Source organism: Cricetulus griseus, assembly GCF_003668045.3.
Source record: "Cricetulus griseus strain 17A/GY chromosome 1 unlocalized genomic scaffold, alternate assembly CriGri-PICRH-1.0 chr1_1, whole genome shotgun sequence".
NCBI classification, from domain to species: domain Eukaryota; kingdom Metazoa; phylum Chordata; class Mammalia; order Rodentia; family Cricetidae; genus Cricetulus; species Cricetulus griseus.
In genome coordinates this window covers 231,858,034-231,885,536 of record NW_023276807.1, presented here as the reverse complement: position 1 = coordinate 231,885,536, position 27,503 = coordinate 231,858,034, and the positions used below count along the sequence as shown (strand labels likewise).

The following is a 27,503-nucleotide window of genomic DNA, read 5'->3' as shown; positions in this document are numbered from 1 at the left end:
GAGGATTAAACAACCCAAGAAGGGAACTAGAGAAAAAAAAAATAGTCTGAGGAAGCAGAGATGAATGAAAATGAATGAGAACCTCAGGGAAGGGGAGGGATAATGAAGAAGGCCCCTGTTTCCACCCAGACTTTCTATTATGACCCTTACCCTACCACCTGGGAGTTTAAATGGGAATTATCCTACAACAGGGACAATGCCTCTAAAACCATAGGCTATCAGATACCACGCCCAGTGCCGGGAATGGGTGACTTCTTTTGGAGTTGTTGGTCACTGGGATCCCAAAGATCCCACCCCTGCACCAAACAGTACAGGGGATTGTCACTGCTTTTGGTTACCCTGCAGAATCTAACTGTCAGACTACATTGCTTAAAACATCACATACTTGAGGCACAGAACATGGAGAAACTTGACACCGACCTGGAAGCTTTGTCCTGAATGGCTAGCCTTCATAGAGCTCTGAGGTGCTGTGTACCCTACCAAGACAAAAAGGGAACCACTAGTCTTACCTAGCTGTGAGAACTGCAGTAATGACCAGCCTAAAAAGAAAAGTCCCTGATGCAATGGTGGCATGAATGTTATGGCAGTAATTAACCCCTGGTACTAAAGGTCAGTTGTATTGGATTAACCCCTTGGATTAGATTTAAGGCCAGTTCTTCAAGATGGAAGTCATGCCTGTCACCGTTAATGGGGCCAAGAACCTGTGGCCTAGGGGACAACCTACTACCATAACTCTACTAATTGCACATAGTATTAAAGCAACTTCTAATGATTTATCTCCATCCCCAAAGATGACTGCATCTCTCAACTCTCATCAGAAAAGCTGGGGTGATTAACTCAGAGATCCACACCTGCAAAGAATAAAAGATCCGAATGCAAAGAATAAAAGTCTTTGGAGTACTTGGCTCTAAATGGGACGTCTGTATTATTCATCCTTCTTCCAGAGCCCAGGGATCACCATGGAAGAAGGGGTAGGAAGAGCTAGAGGCAGTGGATGACTACAGGAAGTGGTGTTTCCTGGACATGTCAGGCAGTTGCTCATAGGAAGTCACAGAAGTTGTAACAACATGCACAAGACCTGTTTGAGCTCAAGCCACATAAAAAAGTTCCACACAGAGGAGGGAGGTAGTCATGAATCCTACCCCTAGCCCAAGAGCTATTGGGCACTGATAGCTATAGAGAGAGGGAGAGTCAGTCTTTCTCAAGACTCCCTGACAGTCTATACATGGTTCAGGAGATAGCACTGTTAACTACCAACGTGCACACTGGCAACACTAAGTAGATACAGTGGACTTTTAAAACAGAATGAGGGAAGTTTGAAGAGAATAATATGGAAAGGGATGGGAATAAACTTTCATCAAAATATATTATATGCATGTATGAAATTATTAAACAATGAAAACATTAACATTATTTTAAAAAGAAATAAAGTTAGGAAGGAAGAGATGTGATGGGGATCCTGACAGAAACTGGAAAGGGAGAGTGAGGGGCAGATAAGATGAAGATGAAGATATGTTCTCTATGTGTCTACATAATGAATATAAATTTGTATTGATTTAATTAATTAATTAACTTTTATTTATTTTTTTGAGACAGGGTTTCTTTGTGTAACAGCCCTAACTGTCCTGGAACTCTATTTATAGACCAGGCTGGCCTCAAACTCACTAAGATCCACTTACCTCTGCTTTCTGAGCCATCATGCCCAACTTCAAAAAATAAATCTTACAAAATAAGAGAGAGAATGAAAGTGAGAGGGTGTGTGTGTGTGTGTGTGTGTGTGTGTGTGTGTGTGTGTGTGTGAGTGTGTGTGTGTGAGTGTGTGTGTGAACGGGAGAGGGAGAGGGAGAGGAGAGGAGGGGGAGGGGGAGGGGAGGGGAGAGAGGAGAGAGAGAGAGAGAGAGAGAGAGAGAGAGAGAGAGAGAGAGAGAGAGAGAGAGAGAGATTTGGACAATCGAGGAGAGAGTGTCTGGCTTCACAGATGGCCAGAGATCAGGATTTGACAGCTAGATTCTGGTCTGTGACACCTCAGGCATGGTCCCTTATACAGGAACAATGTGTCACAGAAAACTGAGAATAGGTTTCAGGAAAACCTGAACAGAGAACAGTTGCTAGGAAAGGTGGAATTAGACAGGGACACCATTCAGGTAGAACACATACAAACAACAATGGTAGATGAGGTCATGTGAGTGATAGCATATGTGACAATGAAGTAAGGAGGCATTGGCAAAGGTTTTCGTTGGCTGATAGGAAATGCCCTGTGCAGAGGGCTACACTCTTGTGTCTCAGGAAATACTGGTATTTCCTAAAGGTCGGATTAAGTTCGAGAATCCTACCTACATACTAGCTTCCACAACGTGAAAAACTGCACATTGTGTATCAACATAGTAAAGAGTCAGAGAAAATGGACAAAGAAAGCAATTTACCTGTGTTGAACACAGAGGTGGCCATGGTTGTCAGGCCATCTACATCCTAATGCAACATTCACCCTACCTAATGATAAATGTGGGACACAGATCTTCAGCAAACCAATTTAGAAAACATAGTCTAACAATGCACAAAATACTAAAATAAAACAAACCAACAGCAACAACAAAAATCACAAACCCTCAAACAAACGTGAAACAGTGGAAGAAAGCAGCATCCCTTTGCAGCAGAGGATATAGGGGGCACGCATAACAATACAATGCTCTATTTTGGACACGAGTAAACAAGTCCATTGCAACGATCTCACGTAGATTACAGGAAGGTAAATGGGCATTTTTGAAGGTGTGTGGTGATAAATGGCAGAGGCATATTTACGGCAGCACAGGACAGCACATCAGAAAAGTACTACAGGATGGTAATAAGTGATGCAATTTCTTGGGAAATCCTTTTGATAAAAATCAAAGGATATGAAAAATGTGTATTTTGCTTTGCTGATAATTTTAATCTCAATAAACTGAAGAAGCATCAAGGAACAGGATTTAGTGTCAGTTTAATTTTAACAAATATGGGAAGAGTACTTGGTCATTTAGAAAAATCAGAAACTTTGGGAGAATGCCAAGCACTCATAAAACAAACCTCTCTATAATCCTGTCAGAGATATGGCAGGGAAGCTTTCTTGGAAGGGATGCTACCCTAAATAATACTCATGTCCCTTCTGAAATATGAAACACGGCCTCTGGTGTTCTGTAGTCACAGTAAGAACTCCAGAGGTGGCCACTGTGGAAACTGAGCCTCCTATCATGCTCCAGCTATGCTGAGAAGGAACAAAAATAGCTCTATACATGAAGTGAGGTAAGAAGGGACAACAGAGCTTCCCATAAACATAGTACAGAACTGTACAAATTGACCAATTTGCTGCTAGAATAAAAACAGATCTTTAATATACAATAAACATTTTAAGAACTGAGAACAGTTATAGAAATCTGATTTCTTACAAAAGATAGAAGAGTCAATGAGAAAATAAAACCTGGAAATACACATATCAACCTCAAGAGTATGTAAACTATCTGCACTTAGAGACAGAATGAAAAATTCATAAAGGAAATGTTTCTTAAAGGAATTAACATTAAAAAGAAAAATGATGCTAGATAAATATTTTAGGAAGTATGAAGTCAGAGTGTTAAAAAAGATTTAAAATAAAAAAGTAAGCAAACATAAACCAATTAAAAGTAACCCATGACCACATTTGGTAAAATGAGTTTAATGAGAATAACCTTTTTATAAATGGAAAACATAAAAAAATAATAAAAGGAGAAAGAAAGCACAAACACAGTGTGTTTGCCAGATTTCTGACATTGATAAAATGCCCGAGGAAAGTCAACTGTCTCATGGTTTCCGAGGTATCAGTCCACAGTTGTTGGTCCCATTGCCTTCCAAAGCAGAAATCATGGTGTGAACATGAATTATAGCAAAGAGAGAAATGGAAGAGCTTGGATTCCAATATCCTGTCTAAGGACATATCCCCAAGACCTAACTCCCTCCCACTAGGCCCCACCTCCTAAAGGCTCCCCCACCTCCTGAAGGCTCCCCCACATCCCAGTAAGGCCATTCTCTGGAGACCCAGCCTGCAATGCATGGACCTTTAGGTGAATTTTCTTACAGAATTTGGGACATGAAAAAAATGCAAGGTGAAGTAATAGCCTGTCATAACTACAAATAAAATTAGTAAATTAAATATAACTAAGTACTAGCAAAATTAATTGCCTAGTGTACAATAAGAAACTTTAAAATATTTCCTTCTTTGATTTACTAGTTTATTTTTAAGAACCAACCAAGCAAAATCATTTTAATTGATGAAAAACCCTGACTGTGTTTTAAAATGCTCACACTAATACTTTTTTCCAAAACAAAAATTAAGGAAAAAGGGATTCACAGATTCACAGGAGTGAAATGATGCCTGGTTCTCTAATTCTGGCTGGCAAGGTTATAGGCTCTAATGGGGAAGCTAATGATACTACTGTTTACTAGATGGTTATGATCACGAACTGCTTTCTTTTTAATATGACAAGAATAGGTAATGGTGGAGTGATCAGCCCTAAATGGGACATCTATGTCACCCTCTTAAAAGCTCAGGAAAAATGACAGGGACAGGATCAAGAGTAAGATCCTGAGCTTTCCAGTCATGAACCTACCACAGCAGCTGTTACTGCATAAGACCTACATACAGGCTGCATCTGTCAACATTGTGTCATGTGGGGGTGTGGCTCATGGAGCTCCACTCCTTCCTAAGGGTCTCAGGGAAGACAATGGTTGTGTGTGTGTGAGAGGGGTGTGTGAAAGAGTCATTTTCTTCAATGGTGTAGCCACTTATACATTGCTTGTGTTCCTGTACATAACCTACCCCACACTTAGTCAAGAAACTCAAACCCAGTGGGTCACACACAGGAAAACACAAGAGTAGGAGGAAGCCTGTTGGGAAGAAAAGTATTGTAGATGAAGAGGGAGGGGAGTGAGAAAAGGGACTGTTGGGTGGAAATAACTAAAATTCACTATTACATGTGTGGAACTGTCAAAAAGTTTTAAAAAGGAAAAAAGTAAGATAAAAAGCCAACATTCAGCAAATACTCATTATACACAGATGTACTTTTTGCATAAGCTACCATGTCTAAGTGTTTTGACAGGTCTCAGCAGACATGATCACACTACAGAAAAGGTTCCCAATGCTCCAAAGAAACTCACCCAGAACAAAAGAGTAGAAATGGATGCAGCACTTAGGGTGTGGCTACTGACCTGATGGATGGTTTACCTTCTTAGCATGAAAGCACACAAAGGAAAATAGTGGAAGGCAATGTATATGTTCACAAAATACATAAGAAAAAATTCCATATCCACAATGACTGGAAACACTTCATAGGAAAAAAAAAAAGACAAGGAAAATATACAAAGACCAGCCAATCTCAACAGAACTGGACAGGATGCTGGGTCAGTAACTACAGTTAGCTGGTCCTGAGAACATAGCCAAGTGCAGTTTACCTTCTCAGGCTACAGAGGCGAGCAAGAAAAGCAGGGAGACACTCTGAAAGGCTCAAAAGCAGTTTAGGTGGTCTGGCTCATATAGGAGATAGAGAACGAAATTCGGGGCAGATACGGTAAATCTTCTATAACGAGTAGGGCTGTAATTCTTTCCATGGTAGGTTGCTAGGAAAATCATAAATTGGTCATGGTTAAAATGTCAGAAGACTCAAAATCATGAGGAAAAAATAATGAATTATTGAGGTGTGGGCTCACTCTAGAAGCCACACATTTTCTGAGAGAAATAGGAGCTGTGAGTGAAATAATTTTTATTGTATGAAAATTTCTATTAGGTAGCTGGGGAAAGGTAAGGGGGGAAATACAAATCTTTACTCTCATGTTATCAAAAGGAAGTATCTGCCTGGATGAGCTTCTGAGGAAAGGGCCTGGATCAACTCATTTGTGACTCACAGACCATGTTCTTTATGTGTGCACACACACCCGTACAGCAGAATAGCTGTCAATTATAGTAATTCTATAGCATTTTTAAAGGTGCGATTTCTCTAGCAACATGGCCAGAAACTCATAACCCTCCTGCCTCAACCTCCTAGTGCTGGAATTATACATGTATATCATCTCAACTGGCCACAATCCTGGCTCTTTCCTTTACTTTTTCTTTGTCTCATGGATTTCTTGTCACCTAGCCCCCCTCTCCTGCTTCATTTTGCTGTGCTAAAAGGAAATCCTGGAGATGGAGAAGTGGCTCCCTGGTTAGAAACACAGGTTGCTCTTCTGGAGGAACTGGGCTCCATTCTCAGATCTCACGCAGCACAGCTCACAACTGTTTCAACTGCTTATGACTACAGTTCCAGGGGATCTGGCCTCTATGAGCATCAGACACATACACACAGTACACAGACTTATATGCAGGTAAATCATTGATACATATAAAATAAATTAAAAGTTTTAAACAAGAAACTATACATACATATATATGCATACTTATAATTTAATGTAGGTAATTTAGTTTTTTTGTTCATGAACATTGTTGACAAAAGAGAAGGGAAGAGAGGAAAGGCAGCAAGGATGAAGGAAGGGAGAGAGGAGGGGATAGAGGGACAAAGGAAGGAGGAAGGACAGTTTTAACTTAGCATTGTGGGTGGAATTAAACATTCTAAAGAGAACTGATTTGACTTAGTGCACACTACCCGCTATCCCTGGACTTGGTGGTCAAAGACCATTATTCTGCTGTTTAAACACATTCTTCAGTGTAGGAACTAGCCAATTTGCTGACTGGTGAAGCCTCTGTACCCAGTAGAGCCTCAGTAAGTATTTGTTGAGTGAGGGGGTGGACATACAAGTCTCACTGTCTCTGCAGACAAAGCTCATTTCCCATCTGACAACCTTTCCTCCTGAGTCCCAAGGACTGACCAGAAAACTGCCATATTGCCTCTTTACCACCCACCATGGCACACTCAGCCCTACACAGTAGCTTTCTAGATCTATAAGTCACTTTTTTTCTATTTCAATACATACGAACACACACACACACACACACACACACACACACACACACACACACACACACACACACACACACACACACTTTGCTGGCAGTTAGCAAAGCCTGTTTTACAAAGCACACATAAAACTCTCAAGAAACACATGTTGAATTAAGCAGTAAAACCCTTAAATGACCTTTGACTTAATGACATTTCTAAACATGCCATCTATTGATTTCTTGGAATTACTATTTCAGAGTGTGGCAGGCAGCAAAGTCTGAACTTGGTGTCCGTTGAGCTGAGTTTCTACTCGTCACTTCAATGCTGGAAAAGTGACCCTCAACACTCATCTTCCACTTCCACATTTGTAACATGGGAACATGAGCAAAAGTGGCAACCAAACATGTGTCTTCCCAGCTATCACAAAGGAGATGGTGATCAAATGGCACGAACGAGAATAAGTTTCGCAAATAGGAGAGAAGCTATTGGCCTCCCATCTACCAATTAGTGAGTGTGATTGCTGCTGCAAGGCTGTGGGGAAAAGACCCGGTGTGGACCAACAGCAATGAGGGAGAGGGTTGCTTTGACTGCAAAGAGCAAAGTGCAGAGGAAACAATCTCTAGTGCAAACAGCCAGACATGCCCCAGTCAAAAATCAAAAGCCACATACAGCACCAGCATGTAGAGAGGTTACCATTGAACACCTGTCACTCATGGTATTTGGCAGTGCTGCAAAACATCTTTGAAACCAGGAGAAAGCTTACCAGACACGAGCTGCTGGCCAGGCAACCCCACGGGAACCATGCCCAAGTTATTCATAGCTGTGGCCCAGGCTGTGGGATCGGTGACGGACATGTTGAGCTGGGTAGTATCTAGGGCTATACTCCCCAAACCATCGGCTGCTGCAGGAAAAACAAACTCAGCTTAGTGTTGACAGGCAGGGCTCTTCCTTTAACAGGAAATCATGTTTCTAAAGATATGAGGCTTCGTTTAGCACACTGCCAAGGCCTTAAAAAAAAAAAAGACTCACTGTGATCTATACTGCGCTGATAATTTCTCTGCATGTAAAAGCATCAGGATGGGAGCAAAAAGATGGGAGCATAAAGAAGTGCGTTCATGGAACTTTCTAGATGAAAACAATGACATGGAATCTGTATTGTTTGCAGCATGCCATCAAACAGGCACCTCTGGGAAAACACAAGCATCACTTTCCTCCTCTAGGTGAGGCAACACTTGTGTTAAGAGACAAGATCTAAAAGGAAGCAGTGGGAAGTCACTGCCGAGCACAGCAAGATAGATAAGTGTGTCTGTTTCTGAGGGTTACTCTGGTCCAGGCGTCCTGTGTAACCATCCAACAAGAAAACACTTGCCATGGACCAGAACAGATCCTGGTTGGATTGGTAAAGTGATCACTGAGGCATATCTCCTCTAAGGAAATGCACATGTCTATCTAAAATGACTCTTTCAGAGTACTCCTTTCTTATTATTTATTTTTATTATTTAAAGGTTATAATACAATTACATAATTTCTCACTTCCCTTTCCTACCTCCAAAATGCTCCCAGAACCCCCTCCTCGCTCTCTTTCAAATTCATGGCCTCTCTTTAGAATATTTCTTATAAATACTGGCTGATAAAACAACTAAATAAAATTAGAAGACAAATAGCAGGAATTAAACAGAAAAAAGAAAACCGTGTTAAATTTGATTTTTCACTTTTTTGCCTTTCTTGAGTTTCATAGCCTCCTCCTGTCCCCAGGCTCTGGCCCCTGATTCAACACTGATTTTCATGGTTGATTAAGCTTTTCCAGTAAAAATGCAAAAGATCTTGTTTGTGACTCACACTGGCCCCCACCCTTTACCTGCTGCCATCATCTGAGGGAGCTCCTGAGAACACGGGGCAATGCTCTGGAACACAGCTGCATCTACCATTGACTGACAAGCACCATGGGGCTCCTGGGTGCTCTGACAGCTGAGTGGAGGGTCCCCTCGGAGAGCATTGGACTCTGTAAAAAAGGACAGGATTGTGGTGAGGAAGGGGCATTCGTAGGGAAGAGTAACAGACTGCTGTTACTTAAACACAGAACAAAAACACCAAGATCCAGTTCCAGCAGCAGGGCACAGAACTCAAAGCGCTTACTGCCCAACCCAAAGTGCTGTGGCACGGGGTCTCCTTGCTTAGGAGATTGTATGGGTCAACTTATCACCTCACCTGGCCCGGGGCTGGCGTCTGAGTGTGTTACGGTTTAGTCTCCTGCTGCAGCCTCTTTGCCTATGGGCCTTATCAGTACCAGCACAGCCGCCTCCGCACACTGCACACCAATAGCCAGGGCAGACTAAGGCGAACATGATTTCTTTTCAAGTTAAAAAAATTTAATTGATGTTGTTATTTTGGAAGACGGTCATCTGTGAAATGTATTCAAAGAGGACAAAAAGTAGGGAGGAAGAATCAAAAAAAGCAAGAACTTTTTTTTTTTTTTCTGTAAGGCTTGCAAAAGAGAGTACAGTCATGAGCTGTGGCAAGGGGAAAATGGCAGGGCCTGTCCTGAGAAGAAGTCTACAAGGCTACAGTAGCAGAGACAAAATGTTTGTTTTTTGGTTCTATAAAATGATGAATTGAACTGGCCCAAATTTATGGGACTCAAATTTTCCTGAGAATTACATGGCATACAGTGTGTATATGTATGTGTATATATGCATGCATGTCTCTATGGAGACATATATTTTATAGAGAGATATGTATTTTGTTATACTCAGGGCTTTTCTAATAAATATGAATATACAACATACAATAAGGTTACAAAGGGCCTTTCTGTGACATTAATTATAAAATATAATGCCTTTTCTCCACCCTTTCAAATGCAAAAGCCACCTCTGCACACATTCATGGTTTAAGTGCACTTTTGCCAGTTGTGAAACCTAGATGAGAGACCCAAAGACTGTCTGAGACGACATCTAAAGTTAAATATTTGCTTTTGTTTAGGTGTAAGTTTACTTCTTTTCTTCTGGAGTCACATTTCTGTTCATACTTTTAGGTATTCTAGTATTTTAAGAATAGTGTGAAGCTTGAGTATTTCAAGTTATGCTCTTTGATTCTTAGGGCCAATTCTCAGTAGCCCACTCCCTAATAAGTATGATGTTGACAGAATGCTTCCTACCCATTCAGCTGAAATGCAAGCTCGGGTCTCGGTATCTTAAGAATAGGTGCACGTGGATGTGGTCTTGGGAGTTCAACAAATCTCCGTCCCTAAGCAGGGCAAATGAGATGCTGGGGCATTTTCCTCCCAATTAGGTATTGCCTAGCAGTGGATGATTCCAATTTGGGGAACAAACTTGTATTCAGAACATATATGTCAAAACTTTCTGTTAAGCACTACTACCAAATGAATCTAGAATGTGCTGATGTATTGTACACCGATTACCATGGGCAACAAATGCCACAAGACGGATTCTTTCCATATAAACCAAGTTCAGCAAACACACAGCAAGCCTGACTGTATGCCCTGCAGCTGTCCACTCGTCAACACTATGGTGAAGTCTTGGAGTACTTTTCTCTCTGCTCCAACCATTGCAGGGCACCAAGACAGAGCCAGATGAGCATTCTCATTCTTCTCTTCAACGGCCCTGTAGTGGAGCAGCCTCGGATCACCACAAGGTCACTATTTGTCTTACTTGGCTCCCTAAATGAAGTGTAGTTGGCTCCCTTCCTCCAGCTCAGATCTCCACAAATGGACATCAATCACACAGTTTTTTTTTTTTTTTTCCCTGTCTAATGAGTTTGCAGTTCCGGAACACTCTATCAGAGAATATCTCCTTACTTTGTCGGCTTTATGGCTTGTGCCACTCTGGTGATGCTTAACCTTGACTTTTCTCTACAGTGTTACAGGGATGGCATTAGCTTGTCTTGGCTCCACACTGTCTGTTCCAGTGGTAATTCTCACTGTGATCGTTATGGCTGTAAACAGGAGCATCAGAAACCCTGGGGACCCATGTCTTGCACAGCTACCTTAACAACCTGCTGCTATTTCAAAAAGATTGCTTTATTAGCAGGACGTGGTCTGTAAACTTTCATTTATCCCTATCTTGAACTCTGTGACTTTCAATTTATTATAGCTCTCCAATTTCCTAACCCAATGTTTTTAATTACATACACCTTCATGTGGCTATAAGGTACCTAGGATGGTGTTTCTGAAATAAGTGCATTCCTACCAAATATTTCCAGTGGACTCAAGACTGACAGGATTTTCCTTGTGTAAAATTTTAAGCTGATTTGATCACATGAACTCAATCAAAGGGAAATCCTGCAAATCGTAATTACTACATGGTAATCTGTGATTGAACTGGAGAGTGACTTTTGTATTTGGTTAACACTGTTTCAACCATTCAAGGCCATGACGCTTAACTGATCATTCAAACCAATTTCCCTGCCTTAGTTTTCTTATTTCTAAACTATAGGAAAGATTAATATTATTAATGATGTTTATTTACACATAGATACGGGGAGTTAAGGTTTACAGCTAATAAACTACTTTGAATATAGTAGGTGATAATTACTGTTATTTTATTTGGAAGTGCAGCGTTTCTATTAAGGTATCCTGGGATCTTTGTGTTCTGGTGTATAATTACGTAATTAATTATAAAACAGTGAATAACACTTGATATTTCTAAAAGTAAGTGTTGCCCTAGTTTTCTGTACCACACCTAAATTGTAGCAGACTGTTTCATTCCCCACAATTCCTTTGTAAAATAACATCATATAAAAGGTGGATGATTTTTTTTCCTCTCCAGCTTTTCCATTCTATGCAAATACAAAAGCTTTTAAGAGCTTCCTGACAAATTATGAAATTGGCGGTTTCTGCTTACAGGTTTTACTGAGGGATTATTATTATAAAGCAATCAGATGTACAGAGTGTCAAGGATAACAAGAGATCTCTGCCTGGGCATAATGGACCTCCAACCTGTTCTTCAGTGAAATAGACTGAAAGCCAAAATCTCACACTTAATTTCCCAAAGGCTTAACAACACACATTTTTGCTCAGTACTTCACTGGATTACATCAACTGAGCAAAACTGTCTGAAATCTCATCAAGCCTACAAAACCACTGTAGTTCAGGAGCATGGGGTGCCTCCACCTGGAAAGTATAGGGCCTTCTCATCCTTTCTAATGACATATGTACCAAGGACAAATAATTTAAAGAAGACAATCCACCTGTGGCTGTCCACAAAAAGAAGTTTCCTGTCAAAGGGGGCAAAAATCAGCTATGTTTTCAAAATATTTTATTTAAAAAATGAATTTGTTTGGCCCAATTCCTTAGACTCATGTCTACTTTAATAGAAAAACCATTGCAATGAGAGAATCAGTTTTATTAATGTCTTTAAATGAGATGAGATCAAAGCAAACTTATGTCCTGTGATAGCTGAAGCCTCATTTGCTAGGAAATCTTTATTAGCTATAGTTTATGTGTGTGGTGAAAAGCTCCCAAATTCATGTTTTTCTATCACTAAGAATATGTCTACTATTGCTGTCCAGCAGGAGAACACCTACTCACCATTTCATAGTTTAGAGAGACATTTTACAGATTAAAACGAGGAGATATCCTACAAGTAGATATATGCTATGGATGTGTTACTGCCATGCTTTTAAAACAGCCGTCTACAATAACACAGGAGGTGCTTTGCCTCTCCTACCTGTGCACCAGGGAACTCCAGAGCAACCGTTCCATTAAGGAACACCTAGAAAGTTGTGTGTTTTACATTTGTTTTGTAAAACTCTGTTTTCTTTTCACAAACACAGACCAAGCTCTGCAGGGTCTTTTTGCATTGTTTTCTAAGGCAAGCAAGTCATCTTCCTACTGAGTATTTTAGGAGATGAGAGGGATCTGCAAAATTGAGGACAAAATGAAACTGTTCTTCAAAACAGGTTATAAAAGTGGAAAGGGGTAGTGGTGGAGAGATGTAGAGATGGCTCAGTGGTTCAGAGCACTGGCTACTCTTCCAGAGGACCCAGGTTTGATTCTCACAACCCCACATGGTGTCTCACAACCATCTGTAACTTCAGTCCCAGGAAACCTGATGCCCTCTTCCGGCCTCTATGGGCACTACATACATGTGGTACACAGACATACATACATACAGACAAACACCCAAACACATGCAAAATAATAAAATAAAAAGGAAAAAAGAACATAAACACACCCATACATGTAAACAATTAAAAAACAAAACAAATGCTGCGCAGTGGTGGTACACGCTTTTACTCCCAGCACTTGGGAGGCAGAGGCAGGTGGATCTCTATGAGTTTGAGGCTAACCTTGTCTACACAGTGAGTTCTAGGATAGTCTCCAAAGCTACAGAGAAATCCTGCCTTGAAAAATCAAACCAAACCAAATGAAACCAAACCAACCAACCAACCAGCCAACCAAACAAACAAACAAAAAACAATCCAAAACATGGTAAGAGCACACAAAAGCACTTTTCAAGTACTAGAGAAGGGTTCATTGGTGGCCACCATTATAGAGATAAGTCACTATATCAAGGCACAGAATATCAGATGGTTCACAGGAAAAGGTAGAATGTAAACCACAAAGCACCTGAAGGAGGATGCCACTGGTATTCTCATGGAAAGAGGCAGGAGAATGGACCTTCTCATCCATGCTCCCACAGCAAGCCATCCTAGCACCACTCTCTAATCAACTCTAAGCTCAGGATGATTGAGACGATTCATCACATTTGCCCACCCTGAAGCTAGCAGGCCCAGTGCACAGTGCAGAAATACAAGCAAATTCTACATTGCTTCTTAATTCTTTTGAGCATTGGGAACACTTTGAAATAGCTTAAAGGTGGTAATGAAGAGACAGATGATAAGAGATAACCTAAGATCCCAGATGAAAAAAAATATTATGAAGGTTTTAAGTCTGATAAATATACAGGATTCTGACTGCTTATTAATGATCACTATCTGCTAATTGGTGGCGAAGAAGAAAACTAAGTTTTTGATGGAGAGTTTTAAGTAGAACAAATAAATGGGGAGATTTGTTAAGCAGTAATATCCTTTAAAATCTGCATATATTTATTTTATGTGTATGAGTGTTCGCCTGCATATGTATGTATGTATGTATGTATCACGTGCAGGCCTGGTGCCTGCAGGGTCAAAAGGCAGTACCAGAGCCCCTGGAACTGGAGCTATGAATGGGTGGTTATGAGCCATCATGTAGGTACTGGGAACCAAACCACGGTCTTCCCCAAGAGCGACAACTGCTCTTAACCACTGAGCTAGCTCTCCAGTTCTCCCATCCTGCCTCAAGTAGCACTACTCTATTAAACAAAGTTAAGGGGATCCTTCTTCAAAATGAGGAGAAAGCAGAGGCCATTGCTGTACAGAGGCAAATCCAGGGAGGGCAAACCATGTAACCGCGCCTATCAAATCCACAGAATCAAACCCTCTCCTTGAACGCATCGCCCCCTTACTTGCACAGTTATAAAACCACTGCAGACTTTTTTAAACTGTCAGGTTAGACATTCCTATCATAGTGTACCCTGAGAGAAGATGCCATCTCCATTTTACATATTCTTCCTTCAGTTTTCCCTTTAAGGTAAAAAGACAAGGGAGTTGCATAATCGTGCTCTGTGCTATCATTCTGTACCTTCCATGTACCAGCGCTTCTCACTTCACAGACTCGGCTCCCCCTCTAGCTGAACCCTTACCTGGAGAATGGATCTAAGTCTGGATATATATAGTCAGCTCTCACCTTCACTGCTAGTATTAGTCAAGGCTAAACTCAGGGTGACTAAGTGAACTTGTCAATGCCCAGCAAGAACACAGAATATGATGGGATCTCACCCCCCCACACACACACACACATTAACCGTATGTATCTATACACTTTCAATTGCATGTGTGCATGGGAAAAGGAAAGGAAAGAAAACACAAAGAGAAGAGGAACATTAATACCAAACAGTTTGATGCCAAGGGTCAATCCGGAAGGCTTGGAGGTTTGAAAGCTAAAGAACACAATAGGGAGAATGTCTCTTAGAAACTAGAATGAAGGTGGACTTAAAAAGTCAGAGAAAAATAATTTGAAAAAAAATGTGTCAAAGAATAGAAGACAAGATTTTGGTGCCCTCAACAAGTCATCTACTGGGGGCTTCATGCCCCAAACCTCCACCAGTGCAGTGTCAAGGGTGAGTTACCAAGATACATTCCCTTTGTGAGGTTTCTTGCAGCTGGTGTATGAAATAGTCCAGATCTATAAATAACTGCATCTCCAGGCTCACTAACCAGTACATTAGCATGACAGAGGCATAAATGTATAGTAGGAAGGAGGTGAAATCATTGGAAGAAAGGAGATTTTCAATTTGGCATGGACCACAGAAGATGAAAAGCAAATCTGGCCAGTTCTCAGACACTAAGTTCCATTATGGGGACTGTGATTATATCCTCCATTTTTCTACTTTGTCAAGAAGCCAATTTTAAGCTCTAAATCATCTTTCTTTTATCTTAGGTAAGTAATGATCATAGAATGGGTGAGGCATTACCTCACCCTCAACATGTTGTCTGTCTTCAGAAGGGCGTACAAAGATGGGCAGGCAGGCAAGGAGGCAGGGATCCTTTGAAATTACACAGTCTAATAACACGACCCAAAGAGACTTGTCCATGTAAGTAAACAAGCATGGGCAGAAGAGCAAAGCCAATTACTTTATAACATAAGAGAAACACTATTCAACATTTAAGATCTCTCTCTCTCTCTCTCTCTCTCTCTCTCTCTCTCTCTCTCTCTCTCTCTCTGTGTGTGTGTGTGTGTGTGTGTGTGTGTGTGTGTGTGTGTGTATGTAGAAATGGCAGGTGCAATTATTTTTCTCAGGAAGCCTTTACTTTTCAAAAAGGCTATACACTTCATATTTCTGGATTGAACAAATAATTAAGGGTAAATCTGGAGACCTTCAGGGAGAAGCACTACTCTTTCCATTAAAAACACTAAGGAGAGAGGGCCTGTATACACTCTTGACCATCTGTAACTTTTAGGTCTCTGAAGACAGCTTTTAAGTCCCATGACCAACCAGAGACTACTTCACGTTTCCTAGCAAGGGTGATACTATATTTGAACACTGTGGAAAATACAATAGCTCAACCAGTCCTCTTGTGAATGGATTGTCAATCAGCACCCTACCTACACTATCTGTTCTCTTGGGTTGCTTTCTACCTTCTAAATATAGTAATATTAAAACAATTATCACTGTTCTACCCAGATGCTGAGTGAGTTATTAAAAGAAGCACCATTACCAATAAACCTGAGCCTGGGTTGATGAGCCCTCATTACAGCAGAGCCCCTGGGATTCGTGAACACGCCTTGGTTCACAAAGCACCATGGTGTGCAGAATTAAATGGCACTTGAAATTCATCACTTCCAATTCCTTCCAGTACAGAAATCTCCAAAATGTTCTTGACAGGCATTCTCTCACAGCCAAAGCTGATACCTGACCACCATTCAAAATAGTTCTAGGATTGGACAAGTTCCCTCTCTACCTGTCCCCTCACCTGGAGAAGAGATCTAAATCTGACCTCTGGCTTCAGGCCTACTTCCACAATAATGTGCAGGGTTAGAAAAAATGAGCCAGCTATCCCTGGAAGAAGCTCACTGGCTTTCTACTGCCATCTAAGCCAGGCCTAGATACATTTATGAAGATAAACAAGGACATCGCTGGTTCCCCACCACTGTTAATCCCTTTCTCGGTTTTCACTCTTTCCTCTTTGACTTCACCTGGGGGGGAGGGGAGGGCTCCATGGAGTAAACCAACCAGAGAGCTGTAGGTAAATGGAAGCTTTACCTGAAACAACAAAACCATGGGCTGTTGGGATTGAGCAAGAGAGACAAGGGAAAGACTTCTTTGGAGAAAGGAGCCAATGTCTGAGCAGAACTTCAGGCAGATTCTAGGATTCAAAGATAGAACTATCAAGAAAGGTGAATTCTTCATACTGAAGACATGAGCAAACACGTTGAAGAATAATTTTCACACATGTATACTATGAAAAGATAGTATCTATCACATACTTCTTGGCCGAACTGATACACAGAAAACATTTTCCACAAACATCATTACCTTCTTACAGAGAGAGAGAGAGAGAGAGAGAGAGAGAGAGAGAGAGAGAGAGAGAGAGAGAGAGAGAGAGAAAAGACCCTACATCATTGTACAGCCTCTGCCTTGGGTGGCTCAATGTTCTCATTATGTGCTCATTTATACCTTGACCCATGCATGGAAAACAAATTAAGACACAAAGTGAAACATTTTAATTGCCCTGGGTAAATAACTGACCCCTAAATAGCTGCAAACCCTGGTAAATGAGTTATCTATTTCCAAAAGGCCCAGGGCAGAGCCCTGCTTGAGTCTATGGAAATCTACCTGCAACAAAATCCAGATCAGACCCTGACCAGCCTGAGCCAGTGGCTCATCCTGCTTAACATTTCCTTTAGTAGAGTCACAAAGCATGGGTTAGTTACTCTTTAAGCTAATGGGTTCTTAATGATGCCATTGCATCCCAATGAATAAAGCATTAGCCCTGTAGTCAAGATGCCCTGGGACTTAGAGACCCAGCAACTCACAACTCTTCAATGCACTGCCCTGAGCCAGAGGCCTAGCTTTCTCTTCTTCTAAATTCCCACAGATACCTAGATTTCTGTTCTCTAAGAGACCACCCGTGACCCTTTCCCTGGTGAGCACCAAGTGGGTAAGGATGGTGGAATTCCCAGTCCCCAATCAAACAGTGTGCTTTGGGACACAAAGCCTGATGCAAATGTATGCTGGACATTTGCTAGAAGGTTCTAGTCTGGCAGGGAGCACTATGAGGAAATGGGATAAGTCTCTGGTGCTGGTGGTTGTGTTCAGCAAGTCTCACACGGAGGGCCTGGGGCAGAGGAAGGCCTATGGGGCTTGAACACAGGCTTCTGAGGCTAGAGGTGGGTGGGGCACACACAGAAGTGCTGCTGGGCTCTGGGTGTGTCTATGATTCAGAAATGAGAAAGAAGTCAAGGGGCTGGAGATGGAGCTCAGTGCTTGCCTGGTGTGCACAAAATTCTGAGTTCAACACTGAACCCTAGCACCATGTAAAACTGGCTTGGTAGTGAGGCCTGCAGATTCGCCATTCAAGAGCAGGAGGCAGCAGGACCAGAAGTTCAAGGTCATTCCTTGGGCACCTATTGACTAATGCTCGGGGGATGGCTCTGGCATTGAGGTAGGGTTGAAGGTCACTGCCACACCTTGCTGCTGCAGTACTAACAGGTCTGCCTTTTCTGTCTTGCCTGGGCTTCCTTAAAGGCTATAGATGTACTCCCCTCCACCCTCATCCTTTCTGAATCCCCAAGGGGAGACATTTGTCCTTTAAGAAGCCAAACAAACTGTTCCCTGAATCACTGTCAGTGACCTTCTTTATATGAAAAGGCAAAAGGGAAGGACTGGGTAGGAGGTTTAAGAGGCAAGAGGGTTGGCAAAGCAGGGCAGAGGATGGGTGGGGCCAGGATAACTAATACTAAGGGTGCTTGGTGCAAATATCATTTAAAAAGAAGCTTGATGAAGGTACCTTGCACAGGAGAACAATGCTCCTTCCAGAGCACAAATTATTAAACAAATATCCCAGTATCAAGTGTGGAATGCCTTCCCAAAATTGGCCAGCATCATCCCAAAGCTCCTCAAGACAATAGAGGCTATTGCTTCTGCTTTGGGCCACCTGGTAGAACTTGACAATAAGACCCTGATGCTGTAGGTATCACATATGTTGGCTACAGGACCTGAAGACATCAAGCTGAAACTGACCTGGAAGCTTCCTCCCTGCTGGCTAGCATTTTTACTGCTGGAAGGTATAATGCAGGCTGCCTGGGGGAGAGAAGCCCATTAGCAATGGTCTTACCCAGCTGCGAACTCTACCAGCTACAATAAAAACCAGTCTGGGATGATAGGCCCATTGGAGCAATTGATTGGGAACAATCAATTGTTTTCTGATTGAATTTAAGGCCCACTCCACAAGGAAACTCATGCCCAGTACTGTAAACCTGGGCAGCAATCCGTAGTAGCTGGGGAGTTCATAGGCCCCAGGAAAGAACCTACTACTATTATTTTGCTAATTGGGCACAAGAGCAAACTGCCTTTTAAACCTTCCATGTTCCCATCAATTAGTGTGCCTCTCAGCCCTCATCGGAGAATTTCCCTTTGGAGTAGACAGCAGTCAATATAGACACTCACACCTGCTCAAAGTACACAGATAAGTACCTATGGGGTGCTTGGCCTGAAGTGGATACGTATATCGTATCTCCCCACCTAAAACTCAGGGAACACTGAAGAAGAAGGGTGGAAAGAGTGTAAAAGACAGAGGCTGGGCAGGACTGCTGCAAAACAGTGTCTTCTGGATGTGACATGACTGATGGACTCCTAACTCACTGGACTGCAGAAGACCGACACAAGATCTAGCCAATCAGCATTTCACCCTGAGGCTCCACCCCTTCCTCAGGGACAACTGACAGTTAACGGTGGCTTCTAGAAGGGGTGTGACTTTGTTCAGTGGTATAGTCCATGGTTCAGTAAAAGACTTCCTGCCCATACTCACGCAGACTCCTATTAACTTCAGTGGATGACACACAAAACACATGCAAGTAGGAGGGGACATAACAGGAAGTAGGAGGAGGGTTTCAGCAGGGGAAGAGAGAAAGAGATGGAGTACTAGAATGGGAAAGGGACGATTTCATTATATATATGTGTGGAGCTGTCAAGCAAGGGATTTAAGAAAAAGAGAATAGAAGAAAAGCCTCTAAACAAAAAGAAGCCAGACAGCATTCCTATGTGGGTGTGGCATTTGGAAGATTAGCTCAAGGAGAATCACTGCCTTCTAGTCAAGTCTGCTAGATGAAAGGGGCTACTGCCCCTGCCCTGCCCTGCCCCTGCCCCTGCCCCTGCCTTTTCCCTTAACTGTGGGTGCACTATCAATTAGGCACTCGAGGCATAAGATAGCCACAGTAATGTTGGAGACCTGAAAACGTTTTGTGCTAGCATACAGTGAAAAGTGCACTATATAAAATAAAAAAAATATTTCATTAAATACCCATAAGCTTTGTATTAGGACAATTCTTGTCAAATTTAACATTCAGATGAAAGTCATCACTGTTGAAAACCATTTGTCAGCAGGCTTTCTCACTTTGCAGAATTCTGCGTTCGCACAATTATGGAAAAATCAGAGCTGGTTTTAGATGAAAAGCCATAACTCATAAGCGAATAATTTCAAAAGCAAAATTATCAAGATCTCATCCAAAATTCCTATAGGCAAATTACATTGTCAGAGGTGAATGTCATTCATACTCGTGGTAAGACGTGGGGTGAGACCTGTGGGTGGGAGGCTGCTGAATTCTGCACGGTTTAAGCCCCTCTCCGTCTCCTGCCTCCTGAAAGCTGGTGAGGCTAAGCTCTACTTTCCCTCTACTCACCAAACTCAATTGAAGGTCGAATACCACCCCTGACCCCATGTCCAGCTACGTGCCCATGACCACTTAAACATATGAGGCGAGGACAGCAGGAGGAGGAACAGGCCAGTACTGAGCTTGAAAAACACAGATACAAGAGGAAAATATCAGGCCTAGGGTCCTGAATATAATTTCATGTTAGCTTAGGGTAATCACATTTATTTATAAAAAGAAATTATGCTGAATGGGCTTTGTGGGAATTACAGTATATTGCTACTGCTACCACAGTTTATTTTCACAGCTACATGGCTTAAAACCAACCTAAACAAATATTCTAAAAGAATTCCCAGTGGCGTTATCACGTTTTTCCCTTTCTAGGCTTAATGAAAAAGGTCTTCTGTTCTTCCAGTTCTCTGATATTCTTATTCTGGGGCAATTCTGAATGTTACAGTTTATTACGAGATAATGTTTGCTGCAAGACAATGACTTAAGAAAACAACCAATGACTAGCAGTGGTTGGGCAGTGCTCCAAGTGGTGGCGACTGAGAACTGCAGTGCCTGTCAAATCTAGATGTTCACCAGCCCTGGACTATTGTGGTGATTAAGATGAGTATTTTACTAGTATACACAATAAGGGAGATGGGTGTTTGTATTTATCCAACTCATGAACTTAACAATATGGACATTTTACTAACAGGTAGAACTAAGGCAAAGAAAGTTAAGACACATAGTTAGCAGGAAACCAGACTCATTTTCAGATTTGCTAAATTGTAATCTAATACCAAGCCCCATGTCAGTTGGGAGCACTGTCATATTCAGACACATTCCCAAGACACCAGCTTCCATCTCTGACTACCAGCAATGTACTGTCCTTTCTTCTGGCTGTGAAACATGTCTAAAAATGCAATGGCATGGACCTACTGGATCTGAGAGATGTTTGGGAGATGGGAACCTTTCATAAGGGAATTATTATTTTAAGGTAATGCATGTAATGGGTTAAAATAAAGGTAGTTTAAACAGCAAGGAGGATACTACACTCTTGGCATCCTCCCTCCAGCTGGCCATATTCTGCAGAGGTGCTCATTGGAGAACACCATTACTCTACAATGCCAGCAATGCCATTTTGATAAGCAGCTCATATACTGGCCTCTCTTGGGGTTAAAATATACTACAAAATACAACTATCTATTATTAGGCTACTATTTTGCAGTGTTGTATAAAAAGAGAAACAATAGTTCTAAAGACGAAGACTTGGATCATTTCATCTAAATTAGAAAGAATGACAGAGCCTTGGATTCAGTCCCTAGCCTCAGTCTTAGTTGTTATAGATTTGGGGAACTCAGGTTTCTGCCAACAAAAATATAGGCTAAGCTCCTAAGAGTTTTCTTGGTACTCAGACAGAACAATCTGGAATAAAAGGTTACTCTAAAGTTACAACTGATCAAGAGGTCTTCATTAAGTGTCTTCATTAAGTGTCTCTAGTATACAGGACACTGCTAACTACCAATAGTAGAATGGTGAGCAAGACACGGACTCTGCCCTCACAGAGTTTACAGTAATACAGAACAAGTTCAAAAATCAAAAAGCACTAGCAGACATGAGATTCTGGCACTATAGTGAAGTAGATTCTCTTAGGAACCTCCTACTGAAACAAACAACAACAAACTCATGAGTAGGTTCTGGAAAAAACCACTTACTAATGTACTTATTGCTGGGTTGTATATGAAGCATTTGAAGAGGCCTTTCTTCTTCCAGAGAGAGAGAGAGAGAGAGAGAGAGAGAGAGAGAGAGAGAGAGAGAGAGAGAGAGAGAGAGAGAGAGACAGAGACACAGAGACAGAGACACAGAGAGACAGAAACAGGGAGGGAGACAGACAGAGACAAAGAGACAGAGATGGGAGAGCAAAGAATGAAGCCAGAAGAATGAGGTCAGAGAGTTACCCAAAAGGTGCTGGAGTTGGAACCTGGAAATGCTGCCATCAGTAATGAACCAAGAGACACCTCTCTGCAGCAGATACAGCCATAGTCTTATGGGGACTGGAAGTCTGGCTCTGTCACGCCCCTCCTCAGCCCTCCCAAGCCCTCTCTATTGCCATCATAGAGGTGACCAAGGATCTGGGTCAATCAACACACACTGCTGCTGGGAACCCCCAAAGCTATGCTTTCTTGAGGGCACACTGTTCTTGATGTCAGAGTAATTACTGTCATTTAGCAAAACAACTGAAGGTCCAAACATGTATGATGTTGACCTAGGGTTGACCTGTTTCCTAAAATGGACTTTGTCCAGTGTGAGAAATTAGCTTCACTAGCTGAACTGACCTTTGCTCCACCTGGAGTTCTAAGTAGGTGACTAGATGCTATTCCAGGGCTTGGGGATTAGTGACTTTCCTCTCATCACAAAATACCTGGCCAAAGCAACTGAAGAAACACAGTCTGGCTTCCAGTGCAGCATATGGTTTATTTTGGTAGGGAAGGCATGGCAGCAGCAGCAGCTGCAGGCAACTGGTGACATTGTCTCCCAGTCAGGGAGACATAGATGCTGCTGCTGGGCTCACTTTCTTCTTTTGATGCAGACTAGGACCCCAGCCATGGCAGTGTGCCACCCACTTAAGGGTGGGAATTCCCACCTCAGTTAACTTAATGAGAAACTCCCTCAAAGATACGCCCAGAGGTTTATTTTTATGGTGATCCTAAATTCCATCAAGATGACAATCAAGCTTAACTGTCACACTGATGATCCAAGGCCCCTGAGTTCCCAAGATCTGGAAACTGGATGGCCAGACTTAGAACTTTATGGTTCTAAATGCTGAACCGTTGGGAGCCCATTGCTCCAGGATTTCAACAATAGAGACATGGCTGTAGGTGGTAAGGATGGGAGCTTGTTGCTCTGGGCTCTAACTATTGGTGGCCTTGGCACTTGGCAGCTGTTATAAACTCTCTTAGCTATAGTAACCAGTAGTGATTGGTAGCAGCCGTAAGCTGAAGTTGCTATTTCCAGCTTATGAACAGGTCTCAAGTGCTGGGACTCTAGTCTAACAGCATCGAATATTAGTTTTTAGACCTAGGATGCCAGAGACTCTTGACCCTTAAGACCTCACAGCTTTTCTGGAACAGTTCCAAGCAGTCCAAGTCTATAGCTTCTCAGCTAAGGCTCATCAAAACTCTTCCTGTCACCTCTGTCTCTGTTTTCTGTCATTTCTGCCTCAGCCACTCACAAGATTTCTACAGCTATCATCTTGTTGCTACTACTGCTGGCCCTGCTGTCGATTGGCTGATGGCCACCAATAACTTTGTTATGGCTACCAGTTCACAGCTGCTACTAGCATTTGTGTGACCAGCACAGACCACTCTACTAATAAGGTCAAAAGTCAGCAAGGCCTTTTATTAGGCTGAATGCATAATACCAAGGAACAGCAAGAGGGGGTCTCTTTGCTGGCTCAAAATGCAGGCCGTACAGTCTACACACATGATTAAGAAAAAGAATGTGGCAAGGATGATTTTGTCAACCACGGCTATCAGCCTGGAAAGGGAAGGACTACATTGGTATTGGCCACAGGCCCTCTCTTCTCCTGGGCCACCAAAGGAAGTTTTCCCCTCTGTACAGTGTGGAAAGGGACTTAGGCTTATGACGGTCAAAGGTCCACCGCAAGCTGTTTTGAAAGTTGTGGTTGGGCTAGTGCCTTCTGGAGCAGAGGTGTGCTCTGAAGCCAGCAAATATGATTGTTGAACAGCTTCTGCAAGGTGTCCATGGGGTGTTCACAGTAGCAAATGCCAGTGTTCGGGCAGTCCAAGGACAGGTTTGCTGATATACTTTAATTCAAGACAGCCTGGGCACGAGGGAAGGTCTAGATAGACTGGTGTGTAAAAAGTATACAATCTATGTATATATAGAGAGATAGAGATGGGAAATGAATCTGTGGTCATCAGAGACTGCCCAGGACTATTCTGGGCTGGGAAGTAAAGTCAGGCCACTATTACTTTTCCTTACCTCATCAGACTCCTCCCCCTTTCAATCTAATTTCTTTCTTCTGCACTCCAAACAGTCTAGCACAGGCAATCTCATTACACTTGTAGCTATGAAGCCTGGAATTTACTTTTCAACATAGACCATAAACAAGACCTACAGAAACAGGAATGTGTGTGTGTGTGTGGGGGGGTACTAGGAATTCACAAGCTAAGGTAAAACACAGATTTTTATAATAATTGATATTCTAAGGGATTGCCACTGGTCCCCAGACTCTGGAAACACAAGTCTGTGTTAGTTAAGAAGGAACAAACTAGAATCTGAGATCTCCTATGTGCTTGGTAGAGTCATTACCCATCTCGAAAGCTACTTCTTTAGTCCCAGCAGAGAGAAACTGCTCTGAGGACAACATTCACTCTGCCTCTCCTATGAAGGGTGCAAAGAGTTTGGGAGCACAATGTACAGGTGAGGAGGGCTCTTTTGCTCCTGCCGTTTGCAGGAGCTGAGAGAATGAAACATCAACTGCAGAACTGTCAGCTACTCTGACAGTTGAAATCCAGATCTCCCTGAGACAGTCTTCCCAGGGTAATACTCTTTCTGGATCACATGGCTACACAGCCTTTATTGCAACTCACCCTCCCCCGCCCTCCAGAAAGTACGTATTCCGGTCCTCATGGCTTTCCTACCCACACTGTGGTTGATTCACTGTCAGCAGGGTGAGATGAAATTGTTTTTGCATCTGTAAGTCCCCTGCTAAGCTCACATGTAAAAGTTTACAGGAGGAGAAAAGGTGATATCTGAAATTTATTGACCATAGTACAACCGCTGTCAGTTTGTATAGGAAGTTCAGAGAAGCAAACCCCTCCATCCACACGATCGCAGTGTCAGCAGACTTAGTTATAATTTTAGTTTATGTTAGCCCCTAGTTTTCCTGTACAGTCAGAGCTCGTTTAACTGCAGGGATATGCTGTGAGAATCCCTGCACCAGCCCCTGAGTGTGTGACTATCATGGAGTAGATTTCACAAACCTAGACAGATGAGGGCAGCTATCTAGCAACCAAGAGACAAAGGAAACACAAGGCTCCTGGTAGCTGGCAGTGACCCCTTGGGACAGGAGTGAGAGCTGTGTTTTCTATTTTCTTCAGTTTATGGCTCCACAGTACACCCCTTCTGTGTTTCTATAGCTTTTATTTATGGTGCAAGTGGAAGGGAGATATAGATTCCAGGTTTTGTGCTTAGCTGCCTGCATACAGGCACAGAGCTTTATAGCAACTGTGGTAAGTAGGATTATCCTCAAAGATAATGAGAACACAACATTATACACTATAAGTAGTAGAAGGCTTATACTCAGAGACAATAAGAACACTGCCTTGTGCACTGCACATAATTGTGTGTGGGCTGCCCTTAGGACTGGCACTAGTGGACAACATATAAAGTCTTAGGCCTTTGAGTGGCTGTAGCCACCATCACTAGATAACAGGAAGTTTATCAGCTCTGTTATATTTTTTAAATTAATTTTTATTTAAATTAAAAAAATCTTATTTTACATGCCAATCCCAGTTCCTTCTCCCTGCCATCTTCCCCTTCCCCCTACCTACCCTCCATCCCCTCCTCAGGGAGGATGAAGTCTTCCATGGGGGAATCATCAAAGTCTGTCACATCATTTGGGGCAGGACCTAGGCCCTCTCCCATGTATCTAGGCTGGTAGAATATCCCTCCATGGGGAATGGGATCCCAAACCCCATCCATGAACAGAGATAAATACTGGTTCCACTGCCAGAGGCCCCATAGACTGTCCAAGCTCCCAAAATGATACTCAGTCTGGGGTCCGTTAGCTCCCACTTGCTCAGGTCAGCTGTTTCTGTGGGTTTCCCCAGTCTGGTCTTGACCCCTTTGCTAATCACTCCTCCCTCTCTACAACTGTTATATTTTTATGGAGCCATCATCCTGTATGGAGCCATTGTTGACTAAGGCATCGTTAAGGGTACAGGACAATATTTCAATGCTCCTGATGCAAATATACAAAAACATAAAAGATAAGCAAGAAAGGCTCAGCATGGGGCCCACCTCACCAAAATATCTGGCTGCATAGCACTATTTGTCTCATCTGTTTCCAGCAAATACCATGTGCAGCATGACCCATGGCCTAGCATTCTGGTCTCACCATTTGAGGAGAGTGAAGGAAGAGCCTAGGTGTAGAAGCAATGAAGGACAGTGCTCTGCTCCGGTCTCTTCTGAGGGCTCGTAAAAAGGCACTGGCTTGTTGACAGCTAATAACACATTTACGAGTTGCAATGGGAAGATGCCGGTGTGAGGTAAGGTTGGGTGTCCCCCTCTGTTTACCTGTGTTGCCTGAAAGAGCAAGGGGAGGTTCTTGTCTATTTGTTTGGTGGCTGTTTCTGTTTACATTCATCATGTCTCTCCTCCTTCATTTTATTTTTCTTTGGCTGCTCTTCAGAGAACACCTTTCTAGACATGAGTGTTTTGGAACTCTGATCAGAATTGGCAGTGGGAAAGATCTGGGAAATAATGGGGATGCCAGTACTCGTGTGACACATTCACAAACCCTGTGAATTCTTAATGAAGGAACAATGTCCACAATTAGATTTGAAATGAGGTTTTCATTGTGGGTGCTCTTACAGTAAGAGGGCTGTGGGTGGATTTTACGTTATATTCTGTAAACGTTATCAATGCAAAAACCCCTCAGATTTAACAGAAAATAAAAGCAAATTATTGATTGTTCACAAAGCTTTTCCCCACTCCAGATTTACCAGAAGTGTGATAGTTTTTAAGATTGTTTTCCATTTTATTTAAATGCCACATAGATGCCTGCAGTACAGAATGGGACTCCAGTCCTGACCTGAAGCTGTCCTTCTGCATGGTTAGGAGGAAGGTTTTATTCATCTGATTTGTTTTAAACTATAAAAATGACTTGTATATGTAGACCTCTAACCATTTACGAATGCAGACCATTTGTAAACCTAGGCATCTCAAATGGCTATAAGATCATTTGATAGTTGAGGATGGAAGAGAAGAAGTGGTGGGTACTCAATTTGCAATTTGAAACTGAACTCTCATCTTCAGATGGCTCCAGCATGGACTACAGTCATGCATACATGCAGCCTCCTGCCATGTTTACATGGTCTCCAAGGCTTGTCCGTGTCTGG

The 27,503-nt window shown here is 42.3% G+C and overlaps 1 protein-coding gene across 6 annotated transcripts in view; it reads right to left on the bottom strand.

The window, feature by feature from the left end:
• Enox1 (ecto-NOX disulfide-thiol exchanger 1) overlaps positions 1-27,503 on the bottom strand; it is a 259,391-nt gene that overhangs the window by 186,517 nt on the left and 45,371 nt on the right. For 4 of the 6 annotated variants that reach the window (XM_035452283.1, XM_035452285.1, XM_035452286.1 and 1 more), the window contains exons 2-3: positions 8,797-8,940; positions 7,702-7,839 (exon numbers count right to left, since the gene is read on the bottom strand). In XM_035452283.1, the coding sequence (XP_035308174.1) occupies positions 7,702-7,839; positions 8,797-8,866 (208 nt within the window). In that variant the 5' untranslated portion in view covers positions 8,867-8,940. Of the gene's footprint in view, positions 1-7,701; positions 7,840-8,796; positions 8,941-9,146; positions 9,291-27,503 lie in introns of those variants that run through there. The other 2 variants (XM_027390104.2, XM_035452284.1) reach the window with 2 other exon arrangements.